A 19803-nucleotide genomic window follows, 5' to 3' on the forward strand; every position below is an offset into this window, starting at 1 on the left:
AGAGTAGCACGTGTGCCCACATCACCCGTCCTTCCTTGCTTCTTCCGGCTGAATGTGAAGGAAGCTAAACGTGTGTCTCGTCTTTCTCATACCGCAGGTCAGTAAAAATGCGTTTTATTTGTCTCTTGGAAGAGTTGAAAAGGTTCTCGAATCAAATCTCAACTAATGAGTCGTGAAGTTTGCTTTGTAATTGTTATTGTGTACGAAAACGGGACATGCCACGAAAACTTGTTCATGAAGCCCAATGGGAGCTAATGCTAGCGGGCCTTTACACGTGTGTAAAGGTGTACATATTCTACTTACAGGACATAGTGACAGTTTTAACAAATATGCAAAAAAACATTTTTTAAACAAAAGTTACAGCTTTAACCTAAACTCCTGGTACACAGGCACTTATGTCTACAATTATTCATATCCCTGGCAGATATACATTTACAATTGACAGCTGAGTTAATTTGAACTTGTATTTTGCACTTTTTGAGAGAGTTCTCACTCAAAGGACATTGTTCTGGTTTCTTTATTTTATAAATGTGATGTTTTTCATGGGTTTGTTGAAAAAAAAACTTCTTGTGAATTCATAACGCTAAATAGAGCATGTTAAAGAATGTTGTTTGGTTTAAGATATATTAGTCATTTCTGATGTAATGAAGTTAATGGTTCTCTACCTGAAGTATGTGATACCTTAAGTATACAATACCTGAAGTATGTGATATCTTAAGTATGGTGTATATGAAGAGTGTTAACACAGAAGAAGAATAAATCTTCCGGTTGAATGTGAAGGAAGTTTAACCTGTGTGTCTCGTCTTTCTCATACCCCAGCATCACACGTTGAGGGAAGATCATCTTATACATTACCCTCAGCCATCCGAGGTTGCAGGGTAAATTTAACATTTAATGATGATGATGTATTTGCTTCCCATAAATCTGAGATGCTGACATTTTGTAAATTTATTTAAGGCACACTTGTGATTTTTGCTGTGTTTTCTGTGTGTTTTGGTGACCAAAACACACCAAGTCACTTGCAAAGTCAATAGTGACTTTGCAAAGAGTCACTGTTGACTCTTTGCAAATCTAAATATGTTCTGGTGTTGGGACTAGATGCTCCTTTGTAACAACCATCTGTAAAGAAAACAGGTGCAGGCGCAGATCAATTTATTGTTTTATGATATATAGAAAGTACATTTACTAATAATTCAAACAGCATCTAACAATGTAAAACTGCAGCATTCAAACAAATGTTCAAAAAGGAAAAGCACATTAAGTCTTAACTGATACATTTCTCCTCAGAGTCTTAAACAGATACAGAATATTAACAAAATAAGTCAATACGACTTAATTTTAAGGATTGATCCATAAAGCTGTACATATTCTACTTACAGGACATAGTGACAGTTTTAACAAATATGCAAAAAACATTTTTTAAACAAAAGTTACACTTTAACCTAAACTCCTGGTACACAGGCACTTATGTCTACAATTATTCATATCCCTGGCAGATATACATTTACAATTTTCCCTCAAGACTGCTGTATGTAGCAGTTATAGGAAATATAGTTTTATACATTTGCTAAAACTGTACATCTATAAGCTCCTCTACCTTTTCCCAGTGCTAGCTGCAGAAGTTAGAGATGCACTGATAAATTGGCCCCAATTTCCTCTTCCCAATTTTGGGAGACCGGTGATTAGCTGATACCTACATGTGAAGGTATCAGCATGTGAAGCCACATGTGAAGCCAAACTTATCCACCAATCTTAAAGACCTCGGCTAAGGTTTAAAAATCCCACCGTCCTCTGTTGCTCTGCCGTGGTCACGTCTGCACATTTGCAGTAATCAATAGTCATCCCACTGTTTCCAACTCAGCGACTTTCTTATATTTGGCAACATTTCAGGCAAAAAAAAAAAAAAAAAAATTATCTGCCAAAATCGGAATCAGCAGCTCAGGTTTTTTAAAGAACGGTAATCAGCAATTGGCCACAAAACTGTAATCAGTGCACTCTGAGCAGAAATACAATGCTGTCAAAAACACGTGTCAATCACGCTTGTGTACACACTGCTTACCCCCCTTGCTCTCTGCTACGTTACAGCTTCTTCCTGATAACACAGCTTGACACAAATGCTCAGGTAGTTAGCACTGTCACCAGTGACAGCAGGTAAACGGTTTTCCTGGAACAGTAAGTTGTTTCTCCACCATTAGCACATTGAGCAGTGCACACACAAGTGTAATGTATAGTGCTATGACCTTCCTCCTGACTCTGATTGGCTGTTTTTGACCAGGAGCGGCACATTTCTGCAGATTGCAATAGTAGCACTGGGAAGAGGTGGAGAAGATTGATTCTGTTCACAGATTATCTGTCTCGTACCATTCTGTCAAGACACAGTGACAATTTAAAAGAAAGAGAGAAAAAACCCAACATTTTTTTAGTTACCTACTGCAGCTTTAACCAACAATTTTTTTTCTGATTGGAAAATGTCAGGTATCTTCCACAAACTAGGACCATACAAGATATTATACTTTTTATTTTTATCCAAAAACAAAAATGTACAAGAATTATTCACTAACATCAATGGAAAAGGAATTGCACCAAACAAATCTGTCCTGTAACTCCTGTTAACATCACTGTTTGCTGTCTTCATTACTTTGGACACTCTCCTTCAAGTCCTTGTGGTTTGGAAGTCCTTTTTACATTCCCCCAATACTAAACTCTCTAAGCTCCAGGCCTGTGGATGGGCCACTTCAAACTGTTACTATTACTCCCAGACATAACAAGCATGTTGGTCAAACTGAAAAGATTATTTTAAATATAAATTTGAAGAACCATGTAAATAATTTTAATGTAGCTACAATGCAGCACTGCAAAAACAAGGTAACAGTAACATACCAGTTGCCACGAGGCAGCTGAGGCGGTATGCTTGTCTTAAGTGTAGATTCAAATAAAGCTTTATAATGCCTCAGTTTTACTTGGTAAAACAAAACAGACTGCAAACAAAACAAACTGTTGTCCCTCTAAAAGCTCTCCCATGGTTGTGAACAGAAGTTAAGAAGGTAACCAATAACGTGTACTTGAATACATGCCTTGTCATGAAAAAGTTACAGCACAAATCATAACTTGTGTAGGTTACACTTCATACTTACAAACTCGAGGCAATGACACAAACACCCAGCAAATACTCTGAAGATATCAGTAAACTATTTTCTTGTCCATTTCTGTTTTCTTGAAAATAAAACGGAAGGATTGCTGCAAATTCAGTTACTTGATGTACTGGGTTGGGCTTCCTTACAGTAGACAATTACCAACGGGCACTGTATTACTAATTTAATTTGTTCAATTACACTGACTATGAACATGGTTCTTAACCGGACGGATTATTTTGAAGTGAATTTTAACCAAATTAGATTCTCTATGCAGCTGGATATGATTAGAAGCCATTTGTTTTGTAAAGTACCTTGAATGGCATTTGTTGTAAATAGGTGTTAATTACATCAACAGAAGTGACTGAACAATAATGCTACATATTTTGCTCAGAACTGTACTAATCGTGGCAAATTTTAATTCCCAATTTCATGCTGCCCCTAATACGTTTAGAAAAGGATCTTAGCAAAATTGTGAATAAACATAGAAATTAATAAGTGGCTCAATAAAGTAATTTGTGTGTCATATAGCATCCAAAATAAATTATTTTTACAATTTAATTATGTAATGTCCATATTTGTTGATAATTTTGAATAGAACGGACAAGTGATCTCTAAGGAGAAATTGCTTAAATTTAATTCTCCATTTTAGTTATAATCTTATTTTATTAGTTTTCGTTTCATTTAATTATTTTCTTAAGTTTTTGATAAGCCTCCCACTGTCCCAGCTTCACACTCAGAACGCAGCAGACGTCACAGTCGGACAGCGGGAAAGTGATGGGGGAGTCCTTTCAGTTTCCAAAACCACGGAGGAAGAAAACCTCAGTGATCAGCGTAACACCAGCGGGACCACGAACAGGGGGTCTACTCCACCCCTTTTAAGACTGCAGGTGGGATAAATGATAGTGATGTTAAATTAATATTGCTGGAAATTATAAATTAATTAATGCTACATTTCATAATCAAAGAAATTGGCAAAGTTCTTATTTTTTGACACATTTATTACTTTATCAAGCCATCTGTCTCCATACACAATACACACCAAAATGCACAGAGCCTGACTGGATCCCAACTTGAAACAGCTCAAAGGTAATAAAACTATTTATCACATTTCCAAGCAATTATTTGAACAAAAGATTGGGGGACAAATAAAACTGGTTTCTCAATTGCCCACGGTATCACAAGCTGCCATTAAATGTGATTATGAATTGTTTTTATAATAAGGAAACAGTCATGTGTGTTGACCTATGTACCCAGATCTAAATTCAAAGTACATGAATGAAAATGAATGTATTTGCTCGTCTGCGACTGAAACAATAGAGAAAAAAAGATGACAATTTCCAAACAATAGATTTCAGACTCCGAATGTTGGCCTCTGAAGGGCAACCAACTAAACTCTACATACGAGAACAATAAAACAACTGCAAAAGGAATGTGAAATATATCTTAAGGGAAGAGGTGAAGATGTAAACAAGAAAATTTTGGGTTCAGTCACTATCGCTGCCGCTCTCTGACTTCAGATAGCAGCTATCCTCTCCTATGTTCTCCACAAACAACCGACCTAAAAAAAAAAAGAAGAAACATGATGAGCATCTGCATGAGCTCCAATATTTTACTTTTTTCATTTATCAAAAAGCTTTGGCAGATTTTGTCTTACAACTTGATGTGTCTTCCTCGTCGTCAACATGGTCCATGTCATAACTCACAAAAATATTCTGTGGAATGAAATCATTTTTTTAAAGTCACAATTTTCTCAACACCAACGTTTCTCACTGGACAGATTAAACCTGGTCTGGATTTCAACCTTTTATTATGTCTGTTTATTCTGCCAATGTAATGAATTTTTTTTTTTTTTTCAGTTTTGTTAATTGTGTTATGTTTGCACATGTAAGCACACTGTGAACTACCTTACTGCTTAAATAATCTTGACAGAGTGAGCATGATTTTGGTACCTTACTCCTGATGAGTCTCTCCCAGTGTCCTTGCTGCTGTTTTACCAGTTTAAGAACAGGCTGATTGGACTTCATTTCCCAGTGGCAAATGTCTGCGTCTATTTTCTGGTGAAGCTCCAGATCAGCCATGTAGGAACGACCGTTCACTCTCCCACTGAACACAGGAGAAAGCCTTTTACAGTTTTATTTCAATGAAAAACACAAGCAGAGCATTTCAGTCTAAAACCAGCAGCTTCAATAGAGGCAGAGTTTGTAGTAGCACACTGTGGCAACCACTGAAAGGTGAATCCTTTAGAAGTGATCAGAACTTGAGCTGCCACAATGTTCTACAGAATCCTATTCAAGTTTGGATTTGGATCCTCTGCATATCCACAGATACAGTTGAATCCACTTTTATTCAAATGCCTAGCAGATTTAGATTCTGAATTATTTTCATTCCACCGATAACTTTGTTGCTGATAGTAAATAAAACAGGCATGATTAAAAAATAAATAATTGTGATCACCACGATCTATAGATATCTGTATCGGTATTAAGTGAAAAAAGAGGATCGGTGTATCCCTAATGTTTGGCCGGGGACGTAAGTGATGCACCAGCTCCATCACGAAAGAAGTTACGCTGTGAAGTTCACCAGGCTGACTGTGGCCACAGTGTGGTGTAAACATGACAGTGTCTCGACCAGTAAAAGGTGAATAAACAATCAGACATTTGCAGACAAGCACTGGCCAAAAGGAGTCAAACAGGAGACTGCACACAGTATAATTGAAGTAACACATTGTCCCAACAATGAAAGGTAGATGCGTTACAAATTTATATTGGAGGGAAAACATAACCACACCACACTTATGTTTGTGTGTGTTCAAACTAGACTGGCAGGCTGTGCTTAAAATGTACCCACTACTAGTACTGTGGAAAAAAAGGTTAAACTGAATATTGAGCAGAATGACAATAAGTGAGCTCTTACTGTTGTGATCATGACTGACCTGTAGACAACTCTGTCTGTGTAGAAATTGCAGCGTTGACTCTCTGGATTCATCAACTTCACTGTTACAATTACAGAGTCACAGGTTTGGTACCAAACAACCTGAGGGTATAAACTGAAATGCAACCAGACAGAACACAAGAAAGGTTCAAAATGCAATTTCACTTTAAATTAACCCTATAAGTTTTCAAATCTCATTTTCAAATCAGCAATGTTACTTGTCACTTTTCCTTCATAAAAGACATTATATTTAATAAAATAGCACTGGAACAACTTCTGTTTATGTTCCCACAAAATGAGATCACTTAAAGTTAATCATGACATATACATACATCCACTTTTCTAGTATTAAAAGTAGGTCATGCATTAGAAAAACTACTCCATAATGCTGTAAAGATCATCTAAGAAAAAGTTATTTTGCACCTCTTTGGCAGGTCATTGCAGACTGTTTCATCACTGGACACAACCTGCTCATCACCATCAGGCTCGCCTGTAAACACACAAAAACTGATTACCCCAGGAAAACTAACCACCAGGTTGAACTGATAAATATATTTATGGTTTTATTTAGGGCTGCAACGATTGCAGTTTTCTGTCCAATCACTGATTACCGATCTTTAAAAAGCCTGACCTCCTGATTCTGATTTTGGCCAATACCAATATTTTTTATCTGAAATGTTGCTAAATATAATAAGAAAGACGCAGAGTTGGTAATAGTGCGATGGCTATTGTTTACTGTAAATGGAAAGAAATGACCAGAGCCTCATGTACAAAAGTGTACATGCACAATTTTCACACTAAAAATGAGTGAAGGGTCAAATTTGAACACACAAAAAAATCTGATGTATAAAATTATGCACACGTATCTGGCTGTGCAACTTTTCTTTATATATCCCAATCTGCGGGAAATGGAGCTGAGTGGCTGGTCCATCCAGTCACTTCCCATAAATACGAGTATGTAAATTAGTATAAATACCCGGAATACGTGTCCCAATAACCATAGCAACGGTTCTTGGTTGTAGTAGTTAAAGTTGTTCTAATGATAATTATATATATTATATAAAAAGACATATTTCAGGGCACATAAGGTCAAGCTAAGGGAAAAACATTTCCAATAGAAGGAACAGAAAATAAATATTACCACTTGATTAATCCAAGTGGTAATAATTATTGGAACAGAGATTAAAGGCAAGCAGTGTATCAGAGAGTCCTTTAATGTGAGTGGGAAATGTGGAAGTTAATTCCAAATGGCTGAATTGTGTATTGATCCAGGCCAATGTGCCTCTATATTTATTAGGCACGCTTGTGCATACAAGTTGCATATTTAAAGAATAGAAAGTCTGTTTTATTCAAAGACGCATTCACAAAGCTGGCATGACTTGACTGAGGGATGACTGTTTGGACACGTTAGCAGCTCCAGCTGCACCGTTAAAGCACAGCTCCTTCTGTAAGGCTGGGACAAGGTTTGCGCAGAGCCCCAGGATGATCACTGTGGGAAATCTAAACGCTAATAAACCATCATCAACATTTCCCAGCAGACCAATATGATTTCTGAACACGTTTTCCCTCTGTATCCTTCTATCGGGGATGTGCTCCATCAGTGCCAATTAAAGCATTCCACAATTACACAGCCCACCTTTGTCCACCTGCTTATGCAAGTGTGATTATTTACACATCTTGTCCATACTGACCTGTTTGGAGTTAATCTGCTGATTTGACCCCATTTTCTTTTTCATAAGAATCAAAGTGCTTTGGTGCACAGCAGGCACGTGCAGAGGGGGGGCCTGGGGGTGCTTGAGCACCTGCCCTTTTTGCTCCTTGCCCCAAAGTGCCCTTTTGGTCAATTTTTATTTTTATTTTATTTTTGTATTACTATTTTCTAATCCCTCTTCTGACACATAACATGTACTAAAATTATTTTTATTATTTTTTGTACAACATAATAAGCCCTCCGGTCACCTTGTTACCTTTGACCTTTTGCCCGTGACGCATGACGCAGTTGCCTCTCGCGCAGTGCGATAAGGCGGCTAACGGGAGCTAAACGTAGTGAACGTTCCAGATTACAGAACAGTTTTTGGTGAATAAAAAAAAAAACGTTTTTAGTGAATAAAGTGGAGTAGACTTGCTACTTGTCAGATGACGGAAAACGTTGAACGTATCGTTTCTGCTTCAGCTCGGAGTAGCGGTTTAAGCAGAAAGGTAATGAAATACAACAGACACTGACAAACCTCTGCGTCTGCCTTTCTCTGATGAACTACTGAGCGGGAGGAGAAAGCCAGGTGAGGAAAAACTGTTCTTATCTACCGATTCAGTATTTTTATCATACAGACATTAGGTTGTTGTTGGTGTGCTATAAGCTAGCTGCTAGCTAACGATTTTGCTAGCAAAGCAAGATAACTAAAAAGCTTCTCCCCTGTATCTTTAATATCAGTCATTCTTTAGTATTTATTATGCAATAAGGGCACATCGCCCGTCCAAAACTGATCATCTCCATAATGAATATATGTCCAATCTTCTAATTTCCTTTGCTACATAATGTACATTTCATTTATTCTGGCGTTAGGAAATGTATCTTGAAGGAGAATAACACTTACATAAAAGTCCAACAAGGATATTCATTTAGAATTAAAAATAACTCACACTGAATTACCATGATAGATATAATGAATGTAATAAAAGTGACATTAATGAAGGGGGAAAAAACTCAATTCAGACTTTTAAGTTTAGGGTCTGGTTCGCAGAGTATGAAGTTAAATTTGTTTCCCAATTATTCAATGGAGAGAAAAAACTAACCTCAGTTAAGTAAAATAAAATTGTAATCAAAACCTTTGGAATTGTAATGATTTCTTTTTTAAAAACAAATCGTTTTGTTTAAAAAACTTTAAATTAAATAACTAATTTTTGTCTTGTGAACTTAGTTATTTGCCAAACATAAACTTTTATTTGCACACATCAGAAATCTTTTGTTGCGATTTTAGGCCCTGCTCAAGACGTCATGAGAATCACAAGCAAAACTTTGAGTCAAACAAAAACTTAGAATAGCAAGAAAAGATTTCTGACATGCAAAATAAGTTTGTTTTGCAAAAAAAAAATGCACTTCATGAGACGAATGTGGTGTAAATGTTTAAAAAAAAGTTTTTTTAAGCAAAACTCAGTAGGCTTTTCTCATGGTGACATGCATTAACAATTCAATTTTTGCTTTTGTTTTTTTCTTTTTTCTGGAGTTCCACGTTAAAGTTTGATGCAGCTCTGCTTTCCTGAATGGACCATCTTCATCTCCACTGTAGCAAACAGGCAGCTCGTTTTTTATAGATTACAGTCCACTAAAAGGTTGCATTGTGCCCTTATTTATATTTTTAATAGTGTAATTCTATAAAGACAAAATATGTCTGGTGGTCCAGCTCTGATTTACATATCTTGCTAAATTGCGGGTTTTAATATTTCAATACTTTCCTATAACAAAATAGACCTGCAGAAAGAAATTACTAACGAAATATCTTACATAGGCATAGTGTTATGCTCTATATGGAGATGTTCGTTTGATGCACTTTGATTGTATACGTCACATTTTTGTAATTTATCATTGTTTATTAAACTCTGAAAGCTGAGTGGCTTTGTTAATATTCTGTCCTAGAATGCAGTTAGATGTGCCCTTCTTTTTTTTTTTTTGAGCACCTGCCCCTTTAGTGGTCTCTGCACGGGCCTGGTGCACAGACCAATGCACAGTTACGTCTTTATGGGATGTCACTTTTAAAGGTTGTGATGTTTCAACACAGCATATATGAAAAGTTGATGTGGAGTTGGAATGCCATTTTACCGTTTTCATGAAGGCTCAAAGAGGCAGCAGGGTTACTTTCGTAAGTTCCTCTTCTGTCTTCATCGCTGTAGACATAAATCAGTTTCTGTTTAGAACACCAGTTACATCAACAATATACAAATACATCTTAGTTCGAACAAAAAAACTATCACATGACCACAACCCCCTGCTCTCCTCTTCTAGAAACACAAGATGAAAATCAGTATCAGTTGCTCATATTGGCCCAATTTTACTTATCTGACTGAAACCGATGTTAAAAAATTACCAACATGGGGCGTTACTGATGTTACACAGAGCTTCTCTCACCCACACCCCTGTATGTGCTGAGAGCTGAGTCAGTGAAAAAAGTATGGAGAGGCAGATCAATATGATTTCTGAACACGTGTTCCCTCCGACCACCGCCCCATCAGCCCGGTGAGCTGACGGACCCAGTCAGCACACTGGGTCTGTACAGCTGACATGTGGATATCACAAATCTCTGCCATTATCAGATGCTCATTACGTTATGAAACGTAATGAGCATCTGACTAACCTGTCTGGTGTCCGTTGGTGGGAGGAGCAAGGACCTGAATTCCAGAGGTCAGCCCTGGACCCACAAACAGGCTCTGGCTGGTCCTAACATTATTATTCTACACAGTAAATGCATTAATATCTTTTGTTTTATTATGCTGTTATTTAGAGGATAACAGCATATCCTCTAAATAACAGCATAGGACCTACACTGAAATTTTGTTTAGAATATGACCATATTGTTTTTATTATGCGTTTTAATCTTATTGTTTTGTTTTAAGTTTGCATTTCTAAGATTTTTTTCATTTACTGACATTTGCATTACTCCATTTGTTTTTAATTGCTCTATCATAAGTACATTTCTTTTGGGGTTTTGTGATTAAGATTAATCAAAAGAGTGGAATGATGAAACTACATTACGAAACTAGAACTTTTACAACACAACAATAACCATCAACTGAGTCAAGCAATGCTTTAGAAAACAGACAGCATTTCTCCAAGCAGCAAATTCCCATTCTGTAATTTAATTAAAGTAAATATTTTGTACTTAATCTCATCAATAAAGTAGCTGGTAAATATACACTTGTGCCCACCAGCTTACTTTCAGAATGTAACTTTTTTGTTCTAACCTGGATGTGTGACCTCCATCTTTGCTGCCATCTTGAAAAGCTGCTCTGAAGAAGTCCAGATGCTTGGGATTATTGACTCCCATCCCCGTCTTTAGTATCTCAGTCTGCACATTGTACTCATTTATACATGTTTTTGTGCCTGGCATCTGAGTAACTCGTACCTAATGAAAGACAGATTGAAAAAAAAGAAGTGAAATTCTTATAACTTAATCACATACAATAATTGTGTATACTACTTCATCCAGAGGTAGCCTCCTGTGCTTTAACCATAGGGCTCCCTCAGCACAGCAATTTTTGTTAAATAGATACAAATCTTATTGAATGACCAGGTTAAAAAAAGAAATTAACAGTTCCTGCTGACCCCATCCTTCTGTCTTTTTAATCATGCTCCAGACATTATATTTAATGCAGCGCTTTGCTTGTAATCCTTGTATTTCTGGCCAAGAAACATATACTAGATCAGTGTTTCTCAACCTTTTTTGGGCCAGCGCCCCCCTAGCCTTTATCCAGGTCCCTCACCGCCCCCCCACCAAAGAATTTGCAGGCTACTTTGCACTGATCATTATTTTATCATTAATATTACTATCACTATTGTAGATGTTTAGATTTTTATGCTTGTTTATGTATTTATCATGAAAAATAATTTCCCAGAGAACAAAAAAGTCATAGGAATAAAAATTATTTTCACAGGCGTCTACGAAAAATGCAATGAACATTCAAGTTAAAATTGGTAGGCCTAACAGCAGCCAATCAGTGTGGAAAAAATATTCTTATTTTGTGCCATTTTCTAGTTGTTAAATCTTGCACAAAATGACCAGATAAAAGATGTACAACATGCCAGTTTAAACAACTGAGCTCTGCAACATCAAAACATGGATAGAACTGTAACTACATTAATCATAGCTCTTCTTTTCTTCAGTGTTTGTCAGTTTCTGGTGGTGCAGCTCTGTGCTGCCTTCAGGAGAATGGGACATCAGAGTATCATTCATAAAACTTCACCCACATGGCATTTATTGTGCAAACCAGAGCTTTCAGTGGAAAAACAAAAGTTCCAGATCTTTTTAATGCCATACAAATATGAGACAGAAACATAGACTAAATCTTTATATAGACCTGTCTATTGCTTTATAGATTAATAGTTTTACTGGACAGAAAGAACAAAGAACAAATCTGGTTCTTAATCGAATCCTAATGAGTCAAATTGAAAGTGTCATGGAGTCATCAGCCTCATAACATGAAAAATAATATTGACGAAATAAATATATCAAATCTAATTAAAAACATAAATAAGTGATCAGTTCTTTACTGTTATGGTTTGTAAGATATATTTATTCTCAGTACTAGATATGGTCTCAACAAACCCATGACATTTCAAGAATAATATTTGACCTTTTATCTGGAAATAGTGTCTGTTTATTCTTGCCATACAGTCCTCTGTATTAATTATTGCTCGAAAGGTCTTGCCATACCAGGTTATTCCTCTGTTTATTGCTATGTCCACTTTAGTTTCTTTCCTGTTGCTACATTTATTTTATCGTTTATTGACCACCAGTAATCTTCACTCATCACCTGCTGCGCCGCGTAATTGTCATGATGCGTTTCACATCATGTGTTGATTTTTTCACTGTTCAGCGTCGGATTCTCTGTTTTTATGCCATAATTCACATCTAGTTCGTAGCTTCACCTGTTTCAGAGTTTTGCGCAATGTGCGCGGCGGGTTTTTTTAAGCCCCTAATGTGCAGGGCGGTCGGGAAGTGTATCGATGGGGAAAAAGCAGACTGAAACAACGGAAACAATTTCTGCATTCTGATTATTGAAATTTAAAAGTGCTGTGTTGTTCCATCACCCCCGTTTTCATACCGGACCACTTACACCACCGGTGTTAACGCTATAAAATGAACGCTCTCTATCGTGGCATCACCCATGGAGGGATTTCTTTATTTAAATGGGTTCATTTTTCAGAGGGATACTCAGTGAGGGTATCGTGATTTTAGCTACCAGTAGCAGGAGAACGGAGCTGCGCCAAGAAGCTGCGCCAAGAAGCTAACAAACACTGAACAGAAGAAGAGCTGCCATCGATACAGTTGCAGCCAAGCATGATTTAATGTTACACAATACAGTTTTACCAAGTTGCTCAAAGTCTAAACTGGCATTGTTGTACATTTAAGGTGTAAAGTTTACCTTCGACCAAACGTCCCCAAAAGGCATCCCAGCGTCCCCCTTTTGTAAAAATGTCTGCTAGCGCCCCCTGAGGGGCGGTACCGTCCACGTTGAGAACCGCTATACTAAATGGTCAGCACACCGGGTCTGTACAGCTGACGTGGATATCACAAATCTCTGCCATTATCCAGGTTGAAAAATGGACTCCTGATCTTCAATCTGTAAACCATTGCAATCTTTTTTAGATAAGCTATGATATCACCTGGAGATGAGGACTGACTTTTTTTTTTTTTTACCTTCAATGTGTTATTTACTTTGCTGCCCTTTTGACAGCTTGGTGACATTCTACTTTAAATCACATCAGGGAATGTCTGTATTTTATGTATGTTTTCATGCAGACACTACAGTGCTCTGTGTTGATTTGAGATGGGGATCTTTTGTATGTTTGCTTTTGCATTCTTGTTTATTGTTCTGAAAATCAACAAAATAAAGTAAAAAAAAAAAAATTTTAAAAAAGAAATTCACCATAGGATCGACAAAAACTGTATTCCCCAGGCACAGAACAGCTCTGGCTCGATGCTGCAGACCTCGGATCTTCTGGCTGATAGCTCTGGTGACCTGCCGCCAGAAAAAAGAGTCTTGTTTCTTGAACCTTGCATGAACTTTCTTTAGAAACATTTCCACATTGTCACCAATAATTGAAACTCCCAAAATGAATTGTTTGGGAATGTTGTAAACACAATTAATAGGGCATCAAAACAATTACATTTTTTTGTCTGATTAATCACAAGATTGTTGTGTCATTATCACAATCACTTGTTTATGAAAAAAAATCAATTGAGTTAGTAAATGAGTTCTACCACCCAAAGTGGATCTTTATTTTAGGATTGTATGATGATGTTAAGACCACAAATGTCATGCTGAGAGATTTCATTTATGAACAAATTGCACACTTATGTTAATTATTTCAGACACAGGGAACTATTGTTTACTTAAATTCATGAGGTTTTTTTTTTCATTAATCATAGCTTAACCGCACTTTCTATAACTATCAGAATAAACACCTTTGTTAACTAATAAAAATGCAATTTTACATTTGGTATGTAAAAATTTACTGTTTTGAACTACAAGATATTTGCTTACACAGTGTACTTAAAAACATAATAAATTATATTATATATTAACTTTCTTCACTACAGCCTTGTAATTGTATCCTTATTGTTTTTCTTCTCCTGCTCCTTTGACCTGGCTTGTTTTTTTTCTGTCTGCTGTGCATTTGGAGCCATCCTTTGAATGAGTTCCTGTTGATATGCAAAGTCAGTACCATTAAAAAAAAAACTTTAAAAATCAGAGCTGTTTTCAAATGTCTGTGGGGAATTCCTGAAAGACACTTTATTGGTAGGCATGGATGAAGAAATTTAAGACACATAGCCCTCACCATCAAGGTTCTGGTAAACTACTGTAAACTGTCCAAAAGGACACCAACTTTTTTGCTATTTCCACCCATCCTACTCATATCACGATACCCCAGTCTATTGAATAAATGCTGAGAAAAAAAAATACAAATATATTTAGAAAAGAAGTAATTATTAGTATTAATTAGTAATGATTATCCAAGTGATGTGATTATGCATTAATGCGATGTGAGGAAGTGGAAAGACCTTTGGATGCCACTCAATCTCAGCATCAGCTGGCTTCACCCTGCAGACCACCATCTCAATGGCTTGGTTAGGCAGAAAATGAAACTGCGGCGGCAGCTCAAGGATCTGATGGGATTTGACATCACTCTCCTTTCCAATATCAATGAACCGAACCAAGACATTGTAAAAGATGCTTTCATTATGGTCAGGTAGCGCCAGGATCTTCACTCTGCCAGGAAACACACAGTAACATTACATAAATCTCACAAATATATCAGGGTTTCCCCTAGAAAACTCAGTAGCGGGGGCGCTATGGCAAAAATCCAGCAACCTGAGTTTGAGTAAAAAAAAATAGTTAAAAGTTGAAAGGAAATTTGAAAATATCACTAGCTATGTATGTGTTATTGCAATACATTTTAACTATACCTAAAAATAAACTATAAAGTCTAAAAACCAAAGGGAAATGTAATGGAAAAAATACAATAAATATAAATGTTTTGCACTTCTTGTGTTTCATTTTTATCTTTTTTCTGTGACTTATCACTTAATTGACTGAAGTTGTTAGCAGACCGATGAAGTCAGACAGTGGTTACAGAGTTCCACTGAATAAAAATAACCCTGACCTCAGTCTCCCTATGTGTTCACATACTGACCACACTATGTTGGTATTGTGCTTCCAATTGTTTCATCAAAGAGATTATTTAACCCGTCTTTGCCATCCTTGGTACTGGTGAATAAAAAACTATAATAAATAAATTAACATTGCTTACATTTTGCTGGTGGCCCACCAGCAAAATGTTTCACAGCAATTTATACAGGATTTACTCATAGCAAATAGTAGCAAAATACAGCTTAGACAGAAGTATATTATGCAGAATGAAAAGAACAAAAAACAAACATTATCCCAAACCTCTTCAGCAGCAGCAAAGATCTTCTATCACTGTGGACCAAAAAGTTGCACAAAGTCGAGTCTGACACTTTTTTCCAATACACACTGTCTGGTACTGATGATCGGTCTGCTCGTCTTGGATAGCTGCACATATAGGAATCATATGACGTTGACCACAATTGTGCACATTAATAGTGGTGACGCTTGAATGAAAAGGAAAAAAAAAACAGACATCACGTCCCATTGCCGCACATTATTCAGATTTTTTTGTAGCCCTTATTTGACAGTAATGCAACTAGAAAGGGACAAACAGGGGGTGGAGGGAGAAAGGAAAGGAACTGAGGATGGGAGTCGAGCTTGGGACAGCCGCGCTGAGGTCTCCAGGTGACGCTCCTATACCGATAACCTTTGGGGTCTCTTGAGTTTGCTGTACCTCGTTGGTAAATTACTTTATACTTTTATACAATTCAAACTAACCTGACAAACTCACCTAGATCCTCATCTTCTTGGAAAATTTTGTTTTGTAATGCAATTCCGCAATGAATGAAAATAAAGGGTGTGTGAAACTCTGATGTTCACTGACATGAAAAATTTAAGTTGATCAAGATTTTTGTGTGTTGAACAGTCTAATAAATATCAAGCTGGACAAACTGAGAACAACGTAATTAAGTGCAGTCCTTGTAACGATCCTGAAACAATCTTGGTAATAAACAATGTCAATGCATTTCATGAATAAGAACTAGAGATGTGCCGATCAGGTTTTTTCCTGCCGATTCCGATCACTCATGAGTACCGATCACGGCCGATTATCAATGCCGATCAACTGATAATTATTATTTTTTTAATCATAAACACTACCAGTTACATTGTGTGGAAAAAGAAACCACGAATTCACCTTAATTTAGACAAAAACTTGTTTTTAATAACTCCAAGAAAAAAACAAAATAAACCAGGCATTGTGCAAATTGTACTGCTATCGGTAATACTATCTTTAACAGACTGAAAACATATGAAGGCTCTGAAGAGGCTAAATAATGCAAAAAGTCAAAATAAAACCTCTCAACATTGCCAAAAAAATTCAAGTATAAAACTTAGCATTCAAAGGCAAATACAGGTTCCATTACAATAAACAATCCTGAGTTACTGAATGAAAACTTCCTGATAGCATGGCTAGCTGATTACTGCAAGTTCTGAGTGGCTGTTTCTGATTGAGCAGAGTAATTATGCAGAACAGGGAGGAGATCGATTATTTTTTCAGCAATTATCTGTCTCATGATAGGACGGCAAAAGTTTTAATACGCATGTAAAATGTATTTTTTTAAGTTAGATGCTGCAGCTTTAAGCAGAGGTTCGGTGTGAGAGTTCACTACCAGGTGGAGCAGAAGCGGCGCTCCGTCTGAAATATTACTACCCGTAGCGCGTAGCAGCGGTTCAACAGCGATAACAGAACCAGCGTCTTACATCGCAGCTCGAAGGCTTAAATAATTTTGCGGGTTATTTGTTTAGCTTTCTGACCATCATGCTAATCCCGGTGAGTGTTTGTAGCTGTGTGCTGCTTTACCTGCTATCTGATCGCTCCATACGTCTTTTTTTAATTAACTGTTGTGAGCCTCAATGTAGCCAAACTCCGTCAAGTATGGCATTGTTTTTATGCCATATTAGATTTGTCGTGTTGATGCATTTTGACCTGCTTCACCCCCGACCCCAAGGTAATTTTCCGCCGCAACACGCAAACTTCCCCATTCACTCAGTGCGTTATAGTTCCACAAACATTGCTTAGGATTTGTTGCTGCATGTTTGCGCAGTGTGAAGGAAAGAGGAGACCAGCTGCACAGGCAGGCTGCAAAATGAGAAGCAGGTGATTGGTTTGTGTGATCGGCAACAAGAGACCGTGATCGGCGATCACCGGTCATACACTTTTTCACGGAAATCGGCCGATTATGATCGGTGGCCGATCAATCGGCACACCTCTAATAAGAACACTTATGAAAAATGCATGGCTGCCACTATTACAAACCTGTGGAAGATCTCGTCCTCTTCAACTGCATATAAAGCTCCTTCCAGCAGCTCCTTGGCTCCAGGTTTCTTGTCAGCATAATAAGACATCATCTCAGAGGCCATTTTATCAAACTCCTTGTCATTCTGTCTGACCAAACGACCATAGAAGACAGATGCTGTCTTAATGTAGAGCGGTAAGACCTAGAAGTACACCAGAAGAACATTTTACAAAACTGATCTTACCAAATATTTTTAAAATGATCCATTTAATGCTTTCATGTACAACCAGAGTTGCTTGGTGCTAAAAAGGCTTAAAAAAATAAAAAAATAAATGAATAAAAAATTCTCTCACTTCAATGACTCCAGATGCAGGAAGAACAGACTTGTCTGACTGAGGGTTGATTCTGTGACGATCAGGGCAAACACTCCTGTCCCTGCAGGGGCCACACAGAATTTAAACGTGGCAATATCTTTTCACTTGCTGAAATTCTTTTCCAACACATAAATTTGAAGAAAACAGCACCAAACTCCAAACTCACTTCCAACAGACTTATTGGAAATGTCCCTTTGCTTTTTTATTTAGTCAACCCCTTAAGCTTATTGTTTTTAGAAAGCAACATGTAACACAGCTCAGAAATGTAAACTTACTGATACTGATTGACCTGGTCAAAAATCAACCGGAGAGAATCCAAGTCAAGAGGAGTCTGTGTTGAATGTGAGAGCTTTTTTCGAGTGGAATTGCACAGGAAGGCAATGGCCAGACTAGCAGAATTTACCAATATTTTAGTTTTCTTAATTCACTTATTCAATTACTTGATTAATCATCAGAATAATAAACAGATCACTCGATAACTAAATGTTTACAACAGCCCTCATCCTCATTTCCATGGACATGGAAAATGTGGCCCACCAGCAAAATGTGGCGGCCCACATTTTGCTGGTGAGCCACCAGGCCTAAGCTTTTCTCAGCCACTTGTAGCCACGTTTTATCATGCTGAGCCGTCAGCATTTTTCTGATGCGTCTTCTAGTATAATGTGATTATCAAATGCATTCACACTTTGATCGACAAGCTTCTGCTTCGTCATCTTCTTAATAATTTCCGGCAGGGTGTATGCTGACTTGCCTAAACTTTACCGTGAATATTTGCATTGTATGGAACCATAAAAACAATTATACATTAATAACATAAATCTACTTCGACTCTAATTTGTGTCAGAAACTTTTCTATTTTGAGCATTTTTTTGAGCATGCATTTTTTCTTTCACTTTTTTTTACATCAAGTATTGCTGCTTATTTAAATAGATGTTCATGTGAACATCTATTTCTCAAAGCCATTTGAGATATGAATTTGTTTAATATTTTTGGCAAATGTTGGTTTAATAAAACTATTGGTTGTCGGTATCAGCTTAAAAAAAGAAGCTACCATACATCTCCTTTTTTTCCATCAATATTTTTATTGAATTATTTACAGATATATTTGCCATATAACCAAGACAGTCAACAAAACCAACAAACGCCCTCTTAGATACACACAAAGCATAAATTCCTTTAAGTATACAGGAGATAATAGTCCACTGTTGAGGCTCCTTTGTTTAACATTATGGTCTGACATTAATCTCGTCTTTAGCTGGCTTCTTCGTCTTGAGACAAGTCCACACCTTTAACAAAATTCAGGGAGGGTCCAAATGCTTTCAAATAATTTGCTTTTCCCTTTGTAAAGATATGTTTTGCGTTCCAGAGGTAAAGTCTGCTGTGACTGCTCCATTGTTTGATACCTGGTCCTGTTGTTCTCTTCCAAAATAGTGCTATCAGTCTTTTAGCTTCTAGTATCAATCATATCAATCAACAATTGTTCACATTTGGTAAACAAATAATTTTTTGGATACAGACCCAAAATTAGAAAAACCGGATCTAGTACAATGTCTTTTGAGACAAGATGTTCTACAGTTTCTTTTATTGCTTTCCAAAATTTTTTAATTTCCCTACATTCCCAGATGCAAGTCCCTTTTTCTTCTAAACATTTTGTGCATGTCTTATACATTAGAATTGTACCGATTTAAATTGACTGGTGTAATATAGATTTGCATTAACCAT

The 19803-nt window shown here is 36.9% G+C and overlaps 1 protein-coding gene across 5 annotated transcripts in view; it reads right to left on the bottom strand.

The window, feature by feature from the left end:
- Positions 1-1135: 1135 nt before the first annotated feature.
- Positions 1136-19803, bottom strand: part of tdrd12 (tudor domain containing 12) — a 57295-nt gene continuing 38627 nt past the window's right edge. For 4 of the 5 annotated variants that reach the window (XM_081607544.1, XM_081607546.1, XM_081607543.1 and 1 more), the window contains 12 exons: positions 18061-18142; positions 17728-17909; positions 15732-15854; positions 14843-15050; positions 13707-13799; positions 11022-11182; positions 9883-9947; positions 6489-6555; positions 6067-6180; positions 5084-5237; positions 4789-4846; positions 1136-4692 (listed from right to left, as the gene is read on the bottom strand). In XM_081607544.1, the coding sequence (XP_081463670.1) occupies positions 4619-4692; positions 4789-4846; positions 5084-5237; positions 6067-6180; positions 6489-6555; positions 9883-9947; positions 11022-11182; positions 13707-13799; positions 14843-15050; positions 15732-15854; positions 17728-17909; positions 18061-18142 (1381 nt within the window). In that variant the 3' untranslated portion in view covers positions 1136-4618. The remainder of the gene's footprint in view (positions 4693-4788; positions 4847-5083; positions 5238-6066; positions 6181-6488; positions 6556-9882; positions 9948-11021; positions 11183-13706; positions 13800-14842; positions 15051-15731; positions 15855-17727; positions 17910-18060; positions 18143-19803) is intronic. The other variant, XM_081607545.1, reaches the window with a different exon arrangement.

The sequence above is a fragment of the Poecilia reticulata genome, chromosome 6 (genome assembly GCF_904066995.2).
Source record: "Poecilia reticulata chromosome 6, P_reticulata-male-v2, whole genome shotgun sequence".
Taxonomy (NCBI): Eukaryota; Metazoa; Chordata; class Actinopteri; order Cyprinodontiformes; family Poeciliidae; genus Poecilia; species Poecilia reticulata.